Source organism: Mirounga leonina, unplaced genomic scaffold (assembly GCF_011800145.1).
Source record: "Mirounga leonina isolate KUSES-001 unplaced genomic scaffold, KU_Mleo_1.0 Mir_101664, whole genome shotgun sequence".
Classification (NCBI taxonomy): Eukaryota; Metazoa; Chordata; class Mammalia; order Carnivora; family Phocidae; genus Mirounga; species Mirounga leonina.
Genome location: NW_023270175.1, coordinates 4747816 through 4764450, shown reverse-complemented (window position 1 = coordinate 4764450; position 16635 = coordinate 4747816). Strand labels below are relative to the sequence as shown.

General features: G+C 42.7%; 1 protein-coding gene across 1 annotated transcript in view; it reads left to right on the top strand.

Moving 5' to 3' along the window:
• The window catches only part of TRPC5 (transient receptor potential cation channel subfamily C member 5), a 126996-nt gene that overhangs the window by 76198 nt on the left and 34163 nt on the right, over positions 1-16635 (top strand). The window contains exons 3-5 of the mRNA XM_035007348.1: positions 1464-1800; positions 3387-3526; positions 8295-8617. Coding sequence (XP_034863239.1) covers positions 1464-1800; positions 3387-3526; positions 8295-8617 — 800 coding nt within the window. The remainder of the gene's footprint in view (positions 1-1463; positions 1801-3386; positions 3527-8294; positions 8618-16635) is intronic.

Genomic DNA, 16635 nt, shown 5'->3' with positions numbered 1-16635 from the left:
TCTTTTTGATAGTTTCATAATAGTAAAGTGCTTGAGGGTAGTCTAGACTCCCAAATACATAATGGCTCAAACATACTAGAATCCTCTCAGTCATGTAACAGTCCAAGGCAGGTATTGGCAGGATAGTTCTCCTCTATATGGTCATTGATGGACACAAGCTGACAGAAACTCCTAGGTCATCCTGGGTTACCACATCCTAGTCAGCCAGAAGCAGGAGAGAACATGGAGGAACACACATGGGAAACTTCTATAAGCCAGGCCTGGAAGTACCACCCATCATTTCTCAGCAGTCCCATTATTAAGAACTTAGTCATGTGGCCACATCTCACTGCAAGGAAGACTGGAAGGTGTAGTCCAGCTATGTGCTCAAGGAAGAGCAGAATGGTTTTGGTGGGAAGCCAGTGACCTTCACAGATATACTAACAGTAAAGTTGGGCTAGTCTACCTCGGGTGTCAGCTAAATCATGAAAGAATTTTATTTCCTTTGTCCTAGTAAGCTATATGGTACAGCTCTATTTAACCTTTCCCATGGGAAGCTGGGAAATGTAGGCAGTATTTAAAATCACAGCTGACAGTTGAGCTCCCTATTGAGTTGCTTACCAGGAAGTGGCAGCCTAATGATGACTTGCAATCCTGATGATTCCTTAACTATTAATCACTGACACTTTGGAGATTGCCATTAAGTAAAATCCCAGCTGAGTTAGTACACAGTGTTGTAATTTGGGCCCCCAAATATTGTTCCCTCTTCTGCGTGTCTAGACTTGAGAGGGTATTAATAGATGGCAAAGCAGCAAGCTGATTCACTGCTAGCCAACCAAGAGGTGCTCAAAACCAAAGGGGAAAAGAGACAAAATCAAGCAGGGAACTCATTTCCATTCTAAACCATAGCCACAGGCATGAGTTTATTCTCTGCCAGTTTGTGTTTGCCCAAACATAGTGCACATTTGTTGATGACCTCACATAAGCTCAGGGAATGAGTAAAAGTGAACCAATTTGAAATAAAATGTCCTCATGATTCTCTGCTAAAAGACATAGATATTCCCAGAAGAACTTTGTAAAACAGCTGCCCAGGCTCTACTCCCCAGAGATGCTCATTTAGTCAGTCTTTGGTGTAACCTGGGAACCTGAATATTTTAATGTTTGCTGGATGAATCTGATGGAGAGCCAAGGTTTGGGAACCATTTCTCTAAGATGATGGGAGGAAGAATAGGGAAGTATGACAAAGCACAAACCCAAAAGAGTGATTTTGCTTAATATATGAAGCAAATAACCCTAAGGAAAATCCAGTCTCATAGCTTGAGATGTAGAGCTGTCTCTGGGGTTAGATCCATTCATGGAAATCTGGAAAAAAGGCCTCTTCTGGGGATTGGCCATGAAGCTGGCTGTAAACTAGGAGAGGTATTATGAATGTAGACGTCCCCCTGGACGTCCAAGATGCCTAACTTGTTCTCTTTCTTTCCCAGTTTGTTGCTCAGCCCAATTGCCAACAGTTACTTGCCACCCTGTGGTATGACGGCTTCCCTGGATGGCGACGGAAACACTGGGTAGTCAAGCTGCTTACCTGCATGACCATTGGGTTCCTGTTTCCCATGCTGTCTATAGCTTATCTGATCTCACCCAGGAGCAACCTTGGGCTGTTCATCAAGAAACCCTTTATCAAGTTTATCTGCCACACAGCATCATATCTGACCTTCCTCTTCATGCTTCTCCTGGCTTCTCAGCATATCGTCAGGACAGACCTTCATGTACAGGGGCCTCCCCCAACTGTCGTGGAATGGATGATATTGCCCTGGGTTCTCGGTGAGTCAAAGAAACCAGGAGCTATGGCCAGATTGCCTGCTGCTCATGTTTACAGAAAATACTGGAACAGGCAGATGGACTGGCCCTGAATCAGGACATCTTCTCTTTGTGCCGTGGGGAAGTCCTTTGTTGGGAGTCTCAGAAATGTGGTTCCTTCTTCCCCAGACCCCGGTCACTTAGTATTACCTGGCCCACAGTGAGACTGGCAGTGAACCCAGGGCTTAATTCTGCTAACCTAACATCTTCAAGGACAGGAAATTGTGTATCAGTTGGTGTGGAAGGAAAGCCTAATATCAGTCAGAATGGGTTGCAGGTAAGCTAGACAGAGCAAGTGTTAATCTATTCAATGCCCTTTCTATAACTCAAGAGCACTTGAACCTTTCTTGTGGCTACTCCAGAGAATCCTAGTACTTGTTCAGGGTCCACATCCTATATAGGTAATGATTCCACAGTCGGGAGGGGAACCTGGGAAATTCACACAATTCATGGTAAAAGTAACTTCACCAGTAGTCTCCAAGCATGGTTAGATTGCATTGGACCCTCCAATGCATTGCTATCCTCCAAATCCTTGCTACTCAAACTGTAATTCCCAAATCAGCAATGTCAGCATCATCACCTGGGAACTTGTTAGACATACAAAATCTCAAGTCCCACCCTGGATCTAGGGAATCAGAATCTGAATTTCAACATTATCCCCAGGTGATTGACATGCACTTTAAAGCCTGAGAAGCACTGCCTTAAGACTACAGCCACACCTGGGGCACCTGGGTGGCTCAGTCGTTAAGCGTCTGCCTTCGGCTCGGGTCATGATCCCAGGGTCCTGGGATCAAGCCCCGCGTCGGGCTCCCTGCTTGGCAGGAAGCCTGCTTCTCCCTCTCCCACTCCCCCTGCTTGTGTTCCCTCTCTCGCTGTGTCTCTCTCTGTCAAATAAATAAATAAAATCTTTAAAAAAAAAAAAAGACTACAGCCACACCTTTTACTGGTTTCTTGATTCCAAGATTCAAGAAACATCTATGTCATCAGGCAGAATTCCACAAAACCACCCACACAATGAGAGGAGAAAGGAGAAAAGAGGGTTCTAAGTTATTTTGGGCCCCTTTGCCTAGTGTCAGCCTCAACATCCAGTAATTCGGTTGGAGGTCAGCTAGTTCACCTCAAAACTTACTGAGTTTTCCCTCTAGCACATGATGGAAACTAAAGACTATAGGATAATATTGACCTCATTAGTTTATTAATGAAATTAATAAATTTCCTACTTCAAAATGGGAATAGGATAGAATCAAGCACCCAAAATTGCAACAGCACCAGTAACTATAATAATAATGCTAAAAGTGAGTAGCATCTGGAAAAGTATAATGCATGAGCATCTTCAGGTAAAGCCTATCAGGTTTGGCAAATCCACAACTGAGAGGTGACGCAGGAAAGAAAAAGAGATATGTTATTATTACCATCTCTGGGGGCTTCTCTCCAGTGATCTCAATTCATTCATTGCTTCTGCCTGTCTTTACTCAGGGGAATCCTACTGTGATGACTATGATACTATTTTGACCCTGTCTAGAAATAAACCTCTTGCCTCCATTCTTTAGGTTTCATTTGGGGGGAGATTAAGGAAATGTGGGATGGTGGATTTACTGAATATATCCATGACTGGTGGAATCTGATGGATTTTGCAATGAACTCACTCTACCTGGCAACCATTTCCTTGAAGATTGTGGCCTATGTCAAGGTAACTTGGAATGTTTGCCCTTTTTCTTAAGCAGTGATTTGGGTTACATTAAGCTTTAGCATGGGGAGCATGAAGAGTTTAGGCGAAAACTGTTGTTGACAGTCCAATCCATGTGGGAAAGTACCATATAAACAAACATTCTTTCAATAGCTTGTAAGTAGTTTCCACCTAAGTGAAGAATAGAACAATTTACAAATGAATCTTCAGCTTCTTAAACTCTGACAGCCACCAACCCACCCAGTGAGTGTTTAAATCCTCTCTACAATATCTTTGCCAAGATGGTCCACTGATGCTTCCATAGGTCAGGGACAGAAAACACACTGAATTCACAATCTCCAAAAACCTCTCTTAACCCTTGTCACTTCATTAAAAAGTGCTACTTTATGTTTTTCTAATATTATTTTCCCTGGGACACATCCATTAATAATCCTTATTCCCTGTTGGGTCAAACAGAACAAAGCTCTTCCTTTTTCTGAATAGTGCTTCCAGTGTGAAGCCATCTCTCCCTAACTTGCTGACTTGACTCATCTCAAAGCTAAGTATTCACACTTCCCTCAAGTGCTCTTCGTATGACAGGTAGAGGAACCCTAGAAACTTCACTGCAGGAGACAGAGATCTTTAATCATCTCTGCCTCCCTCATTACTTCCAGCACCAGGATGATCATTCAAGCTGTTATAAATCCAGCTTTTTGAGTATCACTCAACCTATGCCTCGGTACCAATTCAGATAATGAACACACACACACACAGAGTATCTTAATGCTTTTCCCACACAATGTACAGCCTAAATTGTCCTGAAAAATAGCCTCATGTCCAACATCTCATATTGGGTAGTCCTAGGCCCTGGGTTCAGATTTGGTGCTCATTAGATGATAGAATGGCTGGCTCCTTCTACCCTGAGTTGAACTTCTCCAGCATGAGGAAAAGCTGACAATTCAATCTCCAAGATTGTCTAGTCAGTCATGCTTTTTGGCACTAACTCCCACATTAGGGAGTTTTAGAATGGGAATATGGCTGTCCCCCAAATCTCCAACGACTTATTTTTATATCCTTAATATGCATATTGCATAAATTTGAAGACCTTGGGAGTTAGTTATGTGGAGCATGAATATTGAATGCAGTCATGAAACATTTTTGAAAGAAGCCTAAGAGTATGCCTTATACTTGTGGTGATCGTTTAACACATACTTACAACTTCCTTACAAGAAAAAGCTGGTGAGGAAAATGTTTGAATCTCTCTGGTTAATGTGCCTGGATGAAATCCATGTAATTCTGGCACTCTGCTAAGTAACACTGTTTGCCTTTAAAAAAAAAAAAAACACCTCTTCCTTTGGAAGTGTTATTTATACACAGGAGGGACAACAGATTATCAATCTAGAAATTGGTAGGTTTTGCTTAAACAAGAAAGTTTAGAATAAATTATCAAGAAAAGGATTTACTCTTAGGGATATAAACATGTCTACAGATTCCCAATATTAACTAATTTTATAACCTATTCAATTTCACTGGCAGGAATTCCAAGGAGCTAGAACTTCCCCATCACATAGTGGAAGGATAAATCAGCTATATTAAGCTGAATAAATGCCCCTCAACTGATAAACACTTAACCTAAAGGAGACATTTGCCAAAAAGTTGGAGTTCTTCTCAAAAAAAAAAAGGAGAATTAATAAAGCAAGACATGCCACATGCAGATTTGGATTTGCAATGAGAAATTGCAAATGGTCAGTCTGGTCTGCTCATCCACAGAGACATACTAGTCTGAGATGAACTTCTCCAAGTAGGCTGAGACAACCTCTGTGAGGTAAAGCCACAAAAGCTGGTCCCCAGGCCCCTTGAAACATTTCTGATCACTGTTGTACTAAGGCAGTACAAAAATGCCATGGGATAAGCTGGCGTTACAGAAGATCCTTTATTAGAGCAAAAACAAGATATATACTCCACTGCACATGGTCTTCAACAACAGAAACCAAAAGGCGCATACCAAAGTACTCAAAAGGAACAAATACACATAAGATCGGCCCTCAGTGCCCCCCAGATAATCCTACAAATGGAGAATAATTATCTTTGTGTCTTCTAGGATAGTACCACCGAGATTTATCCCACCACCACCTTACTTCCATACATTCAAACTAAATCTGAACTTTGGTACCCATTGAGTTATGGTCCTTTCTTCAGCCAGTACTTGGCTGAAGACACAATCTCCCACTCCGTCCTTATAATTAAGTCCCTACCTTAGGCTGGCCCTCTTCATATTTTGCTTCATGAATTGTCAGAGTGCCATTTATACCCCTTTGAAAGACATGGAGGCCAATTTTCAATCTGCATTCTATCTCAAACAATGTAAGAAAAATCACTCGCCTCCTAGTATCACTAACTCAAGAATCAGGAAACCTGAATGTAATCCTTGCTCTGTCCCAAGCTAGAATACCATAGGTCATCCTTCTACCTCCCTGAGCCTGAGATTCTGCCTCTGAAAAATAAGCAGATTGAACTAGATCAGTGGCTGTCAGCCTTTTATTTTTTTCCATGAAACCGTATCTTGAAGTTAAAACTTATTCAGAACTTCAATAATATTAGAGAGCTCAAAGATTGAATTCGGATTGAGGAATCAATCTCCCAGGCCTCCTCTTTGGCTCCCAGAGTGGCTACCAGATGCCTCTACTGAACCTTCAGTCTTCAAGGAACACAATTTGCAAACCACTTGTATTAGACCAGGAGCCATCAAACTATGGTCTGCAGACCAAATCTGGCCTGCTGCCATATCCATTTGTTCACGTATTCCCTATTAGTTCTACAAGGAAGAGTTGAGTAGTTGTGACAAGGACCATATAACCCACCAAGCCAAAAATATCTACTATATGGCCCTTGACAGAAAAAGTTTGCTGACCTTGATGCTAAAAGAGCTCCAAGTTTATTCCCTGCTCTCATATTCTATAATATCCTCCTCCAAAGGTATAGATGCAAAACACAGATTTGCCATAAGAATCATTTTTCACACCTCTGAATGTTCTACAAATGCAGACTCACTGTTCCCCGGGCAGCAGACTTCCCTGTGCTTACAGCTGTAATTATGGAGGGAGAAAATTCTGAATTATGAGCTGTGCATGTTCCAGTTGATAATTTCTAGTTTTAAAATATAAATCTGTTTCATTATCAGTAGTCTCCATCTCTCACATAGAGCTCAGAACTTTTAAAGACCCATCTAACATATGTGCTGTGACATCAACTATCATTTGAGTGAACATTTAATAGAGATAATGCCAGACCGAGTGAATGGAGATCACAATTTTAGTCCTGGCTCTGCCACTAGCTTGCTGTGTGATCTGAAGCAAGTCACTCTGCCTATCTGGATTTCAGTTCCTCCACTTGTAAAACAGGCATGACAATGCCCACCCCGCACTGCGATGCAGCCAATGTGGGGTGTTTTTGTTGTTGTTGTTTGGGAAGGAAAAATGTAGAGATACAAGATTTGGCCAAGAGTGTATAAAACGGATTAGCCACCTAGAGTTCATCTAAAACAGAAGCACAAGGGTGGCAAGGTTTCTCCCAACTCCTCTGACAATGAAGAATATTGGATACACACAAATGATTTTAACAACACCAGTTTTGTCAGTTGTTGGAACTGAAGCACAGTTTAGAAATGCTAACAATATGATTTGGCCCCCAATGCAACATTTTTTCAGAAAAGTTGTTTACATTTAGTCCTAAGAAATTGCGATATTTAGATGAGAGCTCTAGGCAATATGCTTCGGATTGAATTCCAGGCAAAATCTACTTCTGTCTTGGGGAAGGTAATACGCAAATTCTTATATTTCCATAACATCTCTCCTTATGGAGCACACATTCTCTCACATATGGATACATAATCACAAACCTGTGCAGTGGATAGGAGTAGATATTATACTCATTCAATGAAGCCATCTTTCTATAAAGCTGCTCCCTATATTCCAGGACCTGGAAGTCCAGGATAGGGATGAAAAAAGGGCAACCAACCCCAGAAATACTGGCTCTTCCCCTCCTTCAACCCCTTGGTTCTTCATTTGTACTAGAAGGACATTTGAACTTGTAGGGCTGTCAAAAGAACTATAAAATACATGCCTACACCACCATGTGGAACAGTACTAAATTCACTACCTGGAAGGTTGACATGCTTTTTCTAATAGTATGAAATACATTACAGACTGCTAAAATTCAGCGGAAAGCTGAGTAATGACAAGGTTGCTCTAACAGCCCCAAACTGCAAGTCAGCCAGGAAGTCAGGATGAACATTGCACACCGAGGAGGCCGAACCTATCCCTAGTCCTTCAGTAACTACAAGTTGTCCATGGTGCTCAGAAGGAAATGGGGGATTGGGGAGGTAAATCTGATTTGAAATCTCATTAGGAAGCAGAGTAATTTGTCCCCACTACCTGGGGCGTACCAATGGCGCTGTTCCAGTGACACTCCCCAATAATCTGGTAAACTCACAGTTAGAAAATGCCTGTGGATAAACCACAGGTGGTTGCTCCAGATGATTGCTCTAAAATTCATTTTTCTCTGTATATGCAGGGAATATATTTGGGTGAGAGTGGGAGGAAAAGAGTTATTAGCATCATATATTGATTGGATAGGGAGGGGAGACAAACAGTGCCATGCACAGGGCCTGTTGTATAAATGAATGCTTGATGCTTACTTTGGTAGCTTTATTTGGGTGCTAGACAGGAGAAAAGAGGAAAAAGTTTTATAAATGTTCACTGTACCTCTCATCTTGTGCACTTGTTTCTTACAGTATAATGGTTCTCGTCCAAGGGAAGAATGGGAAATGTGGCACCCGACCCTGATTGCAGAAGCACTCTTTGCAATATCCAACATCTTAAGTTCGTTGCGTCTCATATCCCTGTTCACAGCCAACTCCCACTTAGGGCCTCTGCAGATCTCTTTGGGGCGCATGCTGCTTGATATCCTCAAATTTCTCTTTATCTACTGCCTAGTACTGCTGGCTTTTGCCAATGGATTGAACCAGCTTTACTTTTATTATGAGACCAGAGCGATCGATGAGCCAAACAACTGCAAGGGAATCCGATGTGAGAAACAGAATAATGCCTTCTCCACGTAAGACCCCCCCCCCTTTGGCCTTTTTCTGCTTTCTCTTCCTTTGCTCTATTTTCAGTCCACAGCTTTATCACTGTTTCTTTCTTTTTTGAGATTTTATTTATTTTTTGACAGAGAGAGACAGCGAGAAAGGGAACACAAGCAGGGGGAGTGGGAGAGGGAGAAGCAGGCTTCCCTCCGAGCAGGGAGTTCGATGCCAGGCTTAGGACCCTGGGATCATGACCCGAGCCAAAGGCAGACGCTTAACGACTGAGCCACCCAGGCGCCCCTTTATCACTGTTTCTTGACAGTGCACACAAACCTCACTTATAGATCAACCCAAAGGGTCTGAAGACTATAGAAGATTAAGAGAGGAAGCAGTTAGGTGAGAGAGGAAAGAGACAAATACAGACATGGGCTCCCAGGGACTCATCTAAAGAGCTAGTTTTGAACGATTTTGGTAGCACCTCATATTTTTAAAGGAATTTGTGGGAAGGGAATAAATAATTCCTTACTCAAAAAAGCATCACTAACCAAGGAAATAAAAGAGCAAGGCTATTCCTCTGAACAACTGATTACCAAAGCTAATTTAACTATTCTGAATCAAGAACAAAGAAAAAGGATGGGTGCAAGAATTTCTTAATGCAGCCTAGGATATGATGATGTATAATAAGAAATATGTATTTGGCCTTCTTGTTTCTAGCACAGAGCTCCTAAAAGCCTTGGAATTTCCTAAGGGCCAAGAGTGACAAAGGTGTCTTTTGCTGTGTTAAGGAGGTGACTTTTGGACCCCCACCTAAGGATGGAGGCTGGTTGCCAGGGGAATCAACCATGTGACTAAAGGGTTGAAACATTCAGTCCCACCCCTCAACCACCAGGGAGGGGAGAGGAGCTGAAGATTGAGTTTAATCACCAGTGGCCAATGAGTCTAATCAATCATGATTATGCAATGAAGCCTCCACAAAAACCCAAAAGATAGGTTTTGGAGAGCTTCCAGATTGGTGAACACATGGGGATTTGGGGACAATGTGGTGTCTGGAGAAGGCATGGAAGCTCTGCCCCTTTCCCCCATTACTTTGTTCTATGCATCTCTTCCACCTGGCTATTCCTGAGTTATATCCTTTTATGATAAACCAATAGTCTAGTAAGTGAAATGTTTCTCTGAGTTCTGTAAGCCACTCTAACAAATTAACTGAACCCAAAGAGAAGGCTGTGGGAACCCCTGATCTATAACCCATCAGTCAGAAGCACAGGTAACAACCTGGACTGACATTCAAAGTGGGGGAAAGAGGGTAGTCTTGTAGGGACTGAACACTTAATCCACAGAATCTAACATTATCTCCCAGTAGTGTCAGAAGTGCACTGAATTACAGGACACCCAGCTGGTGTTGGAGAATCCGTGGTATGGGGGGAAATCCTCCCCACATCCAGATGTTGGGTTCAGAAGCCCTTAGTTGGCATCAGAGAAACAGAATTTGCTAAAAGAGCCCTGACTCATGGAAACGTGTGGTTTGGGAAGAGAAAGGATAAAAGGGCAGGGGATGATGAACCTTTGATCCCTGGATGGCTACCTACTTACCCACAGTATGAAACTGCAGCTGCACTGTGATCCATTACTAAAGGTAAAAATTACCAATTGAATTTAGAAATGGTGCTGTTGGAGATGAAAATTTTTCTTTTACCCTTCAAAGGTTTTTCCAGCTGGTCTAAGAATTAAATTGATATGAGACAAATAAAAAGGAGAAAATCAAATTTAATTTCGTAGGTATGAGAACCCCCCATATATGAGAGGTTCAAAGACAGAAAGGTAAAATGAGGTATATATACCATCCTGAGCTAAGGAATGGGATATAGGCCTGGGGCTTCAAACGGTGATTCATAGGACAAGAAGAACAGCAGATATTTGGCAATTAGGTGTTTGCCCTGCCATACAGATGGTCATTTAGATAAAATTTATCTCTGGTAAAAACTCTCATTTGGGGAAAAATTTCCAACTTAAATCTTCTAGGTAGTTAAAGGAGGGGCGAAAATTTCTCTTGAGCCCTCTAGGTCTTGATTACCTTCAGCTCAAAATAGTTCGCATGCCAAAATGGTATACTTTGGGGAGCCTTATTCTGAACCACTTCAGTAGTAAACCTAACTCTTGAAGAGTTAGCTCATTGGATATATAAGGAAATACAAAATAATAATAACCATGCTAAACATACAATCCCTTGGTTATTATCCATAATAGCTAAAATGAAAGTAAAAGAAAGTGCTGGGTTGGGCCTTGATGCTAAACCAAGCTCAGATTTGCGTCAGTCTGAGTTTGGGCCACTCGACTCAAAGTCACCCCCCAAGGTAAGAATTGTAGATCCCTCTAAGACCTCAGGTCACCAAGAAAGTAGTCAATGGTGGGGGAGGGCAAAATCAAGAAACTATTGAAACCAGAGAGTATAGTGTGAAAGAACTGTTTTCATTTTGTGGATCAGTATCATCAGCTTCCTGAAGACCCTTTACTAAAATAAATTATGAGAGGAACTAATTTAGGAGCTGTGCCTTTGATTTTGAATACTGTGGAGTGGAAGGGCATGTTTGGGTTGATACAGGACCCACGGCTCATGACTGAACAATTACAGATGGCTATATGTGATCCAGATACAAAGGAGGTTATTCCTAAGGGAATGACCAGGCCAGTTAACTGGATAAAAGCCACTGTAGGGTCTGTTTACCCTGAGAAGGGGGACTTCTCAATTGCCCCAAAAATGCCAAGTGGAATACCCCAGATGAAGCCGCTGACATGCTTCATATGCAAGCTACATGGAACTGGCTTTAAGATGACGGAGTTATTTGCCTGCTGAATATGCCCATTACCCAGGTCATGGTAAATGCTGTGGTTAAGGGGTCTCTTTCACACGAGCACCCCATATAACCTTACTGCTGTAAAACCAAAAAACACTCTGGGAAGCCTTTGCCAATTTGATGTCTCAGCTTTCTCTCATGGGTCTTAATAAAAACATCAGGTTAATTAACAATAGAATAGGAAAAGGCCACAAAGGTAGAAGATTTTGAACAGTTAGTAAGGAATAAGGTGAATAAAGCAAATATTGAAAGGAGCAAAACAAAGAGGAAACAGAGAGGAGTCCCAGGACTCATCCCACAGGATGGAAATCTTTAGATGGTTATTAAGAAATGAGATGAATAAAACAGACTTTGATAGAATTAAAGATTTTAGTACAACACTGCCAAAGGTTGGGAGGGCCAAAGGGACTCTGTGTTGGTCCCTCAACATTAAAGGGCCCAAGACAAGTCTACTCTATTTATCCCAGTTTGGAGAACTTTAAAAAGCCAGCAGGCAAAATTGCAATGAGAAACCTAACCAGCAATCATTTGGGGCAGTGTTTGGACAGATGAATCAAGTTAAAGACTGACAAAAAGGCCAGGGTCCCTTGGCTCAAACTCTGGCTGGGAACCCAAAGCCTTCTGCACAAGAGTGGGTAAAATGGTCAGAAGGTGGAAAAGAGAAGTTTCTGGACTCATTCATTCAGGACTCCTCCTAACTGTGGTACCAAAACCCCTTGGTGACACCCTGACTCAGGCTACAATTAGATTGAGAAAATATAAAAATGTAAGGGTAGGGACGCCTGGCTGGCTCAATATATAGAATACGTGACTCTTGATCTCAGGGTCATGAGTTCAAGCCCCATGCTGGGTATAGAGCTTACTTAAAAGGAAATAAAGGGGCACCTGGGTCACTCAGATGGTTGGGCATCTGCCTTTGGCTCAGGTCATGATCCCAAGGTCCTGGGATCAAGCCCCACACCAGCCTGCTTCTCCCTCTCCCTCTGCCTGCTGCTTCCCCTGCTTGTACACTCAATCTCTGTCAAAAATAAATAAAATATTAGAAAAAAGAAATAAAAAAATAAAAACGTAAGGGTTGATAAGATCATGAAAGGTGGAATGTTTGAGCAGGCTTTATGTAAAAACACTGTCTCCTTTACCTAAATGTTTTTATGGGAATGAATATTATGTCTGGCTGGGGAAAACTTCCCCTACCAAGTATTAAAAAGCCAAAGCCTGTCAATGAAATCCTAACAGAGACTGGAGGTAGGACCATAGGAGTTGATGGAATTAAGGTAAAAGTTTGTAGGAGAACTGGTACGTTTGAACAGGCTTTAGGCAAAGTGGTTGCATCCCTTCTGCCAGATTACATTGTGGGGATGGACATTATATCCAACTGGGGAGTGTTTCTCCTACCTAGTATTGTAAGACAGAAGGCATGCAAATCCACCCTTCAAGCAATATTAATTGGGCATGCTTCATAAGAACCAGTAAGATTGCCTGAGTCCACACAGTGTGGAATAGAAGCTGGAGTGCTGGGAGGAACAAATTCTCCGTGCCATAGCCCGAAGTAGAGCACAGACAGGGCTTACAATAAAAGCCTGTGAGCACCTCCCAGTGATACCCATATCCCCTTTCACAGGAGTAAGCTAGACAGTGGACAGGCTGAAGGCAAGATTAGAATCAGTTCACCTTCTGGAATTAATTTAGGGCCCCTAGCACGGATCAGAAATGTCTCCTTTTCCCACTTGGGACACAAGGAAACAGCTCATGAGTCCATGAGTCCACTGCTGTCAGACGCATGGAATTTCTGTACCTTTTCTTTGTAAACTCAACGTCTACTTCTTTAGGACCTTCAAGCCTCCAAGATGGCTTTTATTTTCTGAAAATCACTGTTAGGGGAAACAAACAAGAAGAAAATAAGCACACGATAGGAAATTTGTTAGATTCCAGAAGAGGTCCTGGGCTTACCCTAGACTCAATGTCCTATAACTTGTCCATCTCAACCCCCTAGTTCTGGAAAGTGCCACTCATCACTGGTATTCAGTCATGAGAGGGTTTTAGACATTAAACTAAGATACATTTTTTTCCTCTTAACACTATAAACTAAGGCAGTTCAGTGAACTCAGATGTCCTAGAAATGTTTTCAATAACAAAGGCCAGGGGGGAAAAGGAGCTTCTGCTCACCCCCAAGTTGCATCAATAGAGAGGGGAAAAAACAATCCTATGTAGCCTACCCCTATTATTTGTTTCTAGCAGCATTTCCTAAAATGGGTTACAAATAACCACAGTTCACGGGGATGTTAAGAGACATAAATATGACTGACTTTTGGAAATACTAGGACAAATTTTAAAAGATTTCTTAACTGCGGGTCTTCTCAGAGATGTTTCATTGTGAACCCACGATGTAGGGAGAGATTACACCCAAATGTATTGGCCAGGATGACATACCAATGCACAGAGTTTGAAAAATGTTGGCTCACTTCATTGCCCATTTTCAGTACCCACCCCCTCCACTAGGCCACACCCCCTGCCTGTCTTCCCAGAACTAGGGGGAAAATCTTGCTTCGGGGAAATCAGACTCATGTGAAAGGAAAACAAGAAGCCATACGGGTTGATGAGAAGATAGTGGTTTTTTTGGTTAAGCCAACCAGGAGTGTATAACGGCAACCGGTCACCTTGATACTGCCTCTTGGCAAGGCCCTGCTTCCTCTCCTCCATTCCTCTAGAGGCAGAACTCCTATCAACCTGTTTTCAATATGAAGAGCAATTCTGTAGTAGCTTGAGCACCAGGAGGCTGCATTTGTTCACATCAAAGTGTGCAACAGAACTGAACACCTGAATGTGAGGTGACTTCCAGGAGGCCAGGTCCCCTGCCAATTACCCTTTCATGTAAACTCTGCTGAAGAAGTTTATGAAATGCCTTCTTGCAAGTTAGTATAGTCATTATTAACATCCCTGTTGCCAACTAAGATTTTGTTCCCATCACTTGCCCAGCAGGGACAATTGACAAGAATGGGTACCTGGCACACACAAAATTATACCTTGGGGCATCAGGTATAAAGAAGCATGGTCATGCTGGAGCCAAATCAGCAGTAATGTTACCTCAACTTTTCCTCTAGGTGTTGGTTTTTTTCCTCCATAGAGGTCTGACTCAGCTTTATGTTTTCTTTTAAACACCTCAACTCAGGCATTTATAATACTATTTGGTCAGAGCACCAGAAAAATTCAATTTTTAAGAGAAAGAGAAAACAAGCCCATTTATATACCTAACATAAACTATACCATCGGCTTACTGTCATCCTTTTCCTTCTGATTTTCCAGAGACGCCTTGGCTATTCTTTGGCTTAAAAAAAAAAGATATTTTCCCCAGGCACACAGTTCAGGAAGACCTCACTCTCCTTGCTGACAACCACATGACGATACTATTGGCGGTTTTAAGTCTAGTATTCTATCCTGGGGACACCTGGCCTTCATTTACCACCGAGAGAAGCAACTGGAAAGGCATTAGCATTCTGAGGGCATGGGGCCTGTGACAGAAAAACGGTGGAAGTGGCAAGAAGCTAACTTGCTGGTCTTATTATCTCTTTCTAAGGTTCCAGCCCTCAATTCCAGATACCTCCTGAAAGCGCATGGCTGTGTCACGGGCGTCTCAAACACAAAAATGTCCACAGCTAAATTCCGTTATCTCCATATCCCTACCCCAAACCTATTTCCCCTTCAATTCCTCAACTTATTAAACACCAGACAGAATCTTAGGAGTCATCTAAGCCTCTTACCCTCTTCCTCATGCAACTCGTCCAGTCTCTCACCACGCCACGCCAGTTGGACTTTCTAAATATATCTTGAATTTATCCTTACGCACATGCACGCACATGCGCGCATGGGCATGCGCGCGCATGCGTGGGTGCGTGGGTGGGCGGGGCGCGCGCATGCGTGGGTGGGGGGCACGCGCATGCGTGGGTGGGCGGGCACGCGCATGCGCGGGTGCCCGCCCACCCACACAGTCACCCGCACACCGGGTTCCCTGCTTTTGTCTTCTCTCTTTTCCAAACAATATCCCACCTGCCTCACAGAAGTTTCTTTGTAAATACGTCTCATCTTGTCACCACCCAGCTTCATGCCTGCCAGGTATTGAAATCTTCTCCAGTGTAAAATCCACCTCTTTACCATAACACCCAGGGTCTTGATAATGTGGACCCCACCTCTCCAGCCTCTCACTTCTCTTCCCCATAGGCAACATCTTAATCTTCCCAACTACAGGAGAGCATCTTGGACCTATGGGCCTTTGCGCATCCTACGCCATTCCCTCTGCCTGCCTGGAATGCCCATCCCCACCTGGCCAGCCTGGAAAACTCTAACCCATCTTTCAAGTCTCTGCTGAAAAATCACCTGCTCTTCTAAGTCTCTTCTTACCCATTCTAACCCCACTCTCAGTTATAGGCTCCTCCTGTGTTGGTTTCCCATGGCATTCTAAGCACATCTCCATGACAATATAACTTGTATGTTAGTCATTGTTGGCTTTTTCACCCACCAGACTGAGATTACCCCACTTTAGTAAGCCTTGTACCTACCACAGAGGCCTAAGACATAATGATGTTCGACATGCCCATCCTATCCTCGATTCTAGATTTACTTTTGCACTGTCCCCCTCATATGGCTGAAGTATCTGGCCATACTGAAGATCTGAGAATCAAATATTACAACACATGCAAAGCACTTAGCACAGTGTCACTCTGCTGATCCACTTTTAGCTTGCTGTCAGAGAAAATCCTTGGCATTTCTCCTACATCCCCCATCCTGAATTTGGGCACATGGCCCAAGAGCAAAGCTCTACATTGATCCCTATTAAATTTCATCTTGTTAGTTCCAGCCCATTGCTCCATGCTGTTGAAACCTTTCTGACTCTTGATCCTGTCATCCCATCTATTAGCTATCCTTTCCAGTCTTGTGTCATCTGAAGATCTTAGAAGCTTGCTATCTATTCTTATCCAAAGCATTGACAAAAATGTCAGACGGGCTTGATATTCACTGGGTGGCATATTGGGCAGCTATTAAAATGATACACGTGAAGTTTCTATATATACACAAAAAGTAACATATCCCAAATGTGTAACTCTTTTTTTTTTTTTAATATTTTATTTATTTATTTGAGAGAGACAATGAGAGACAGAGAGCACGAGAGGGAAGAGGGTCAGAGGGAGAAGCAGACTCCCTGC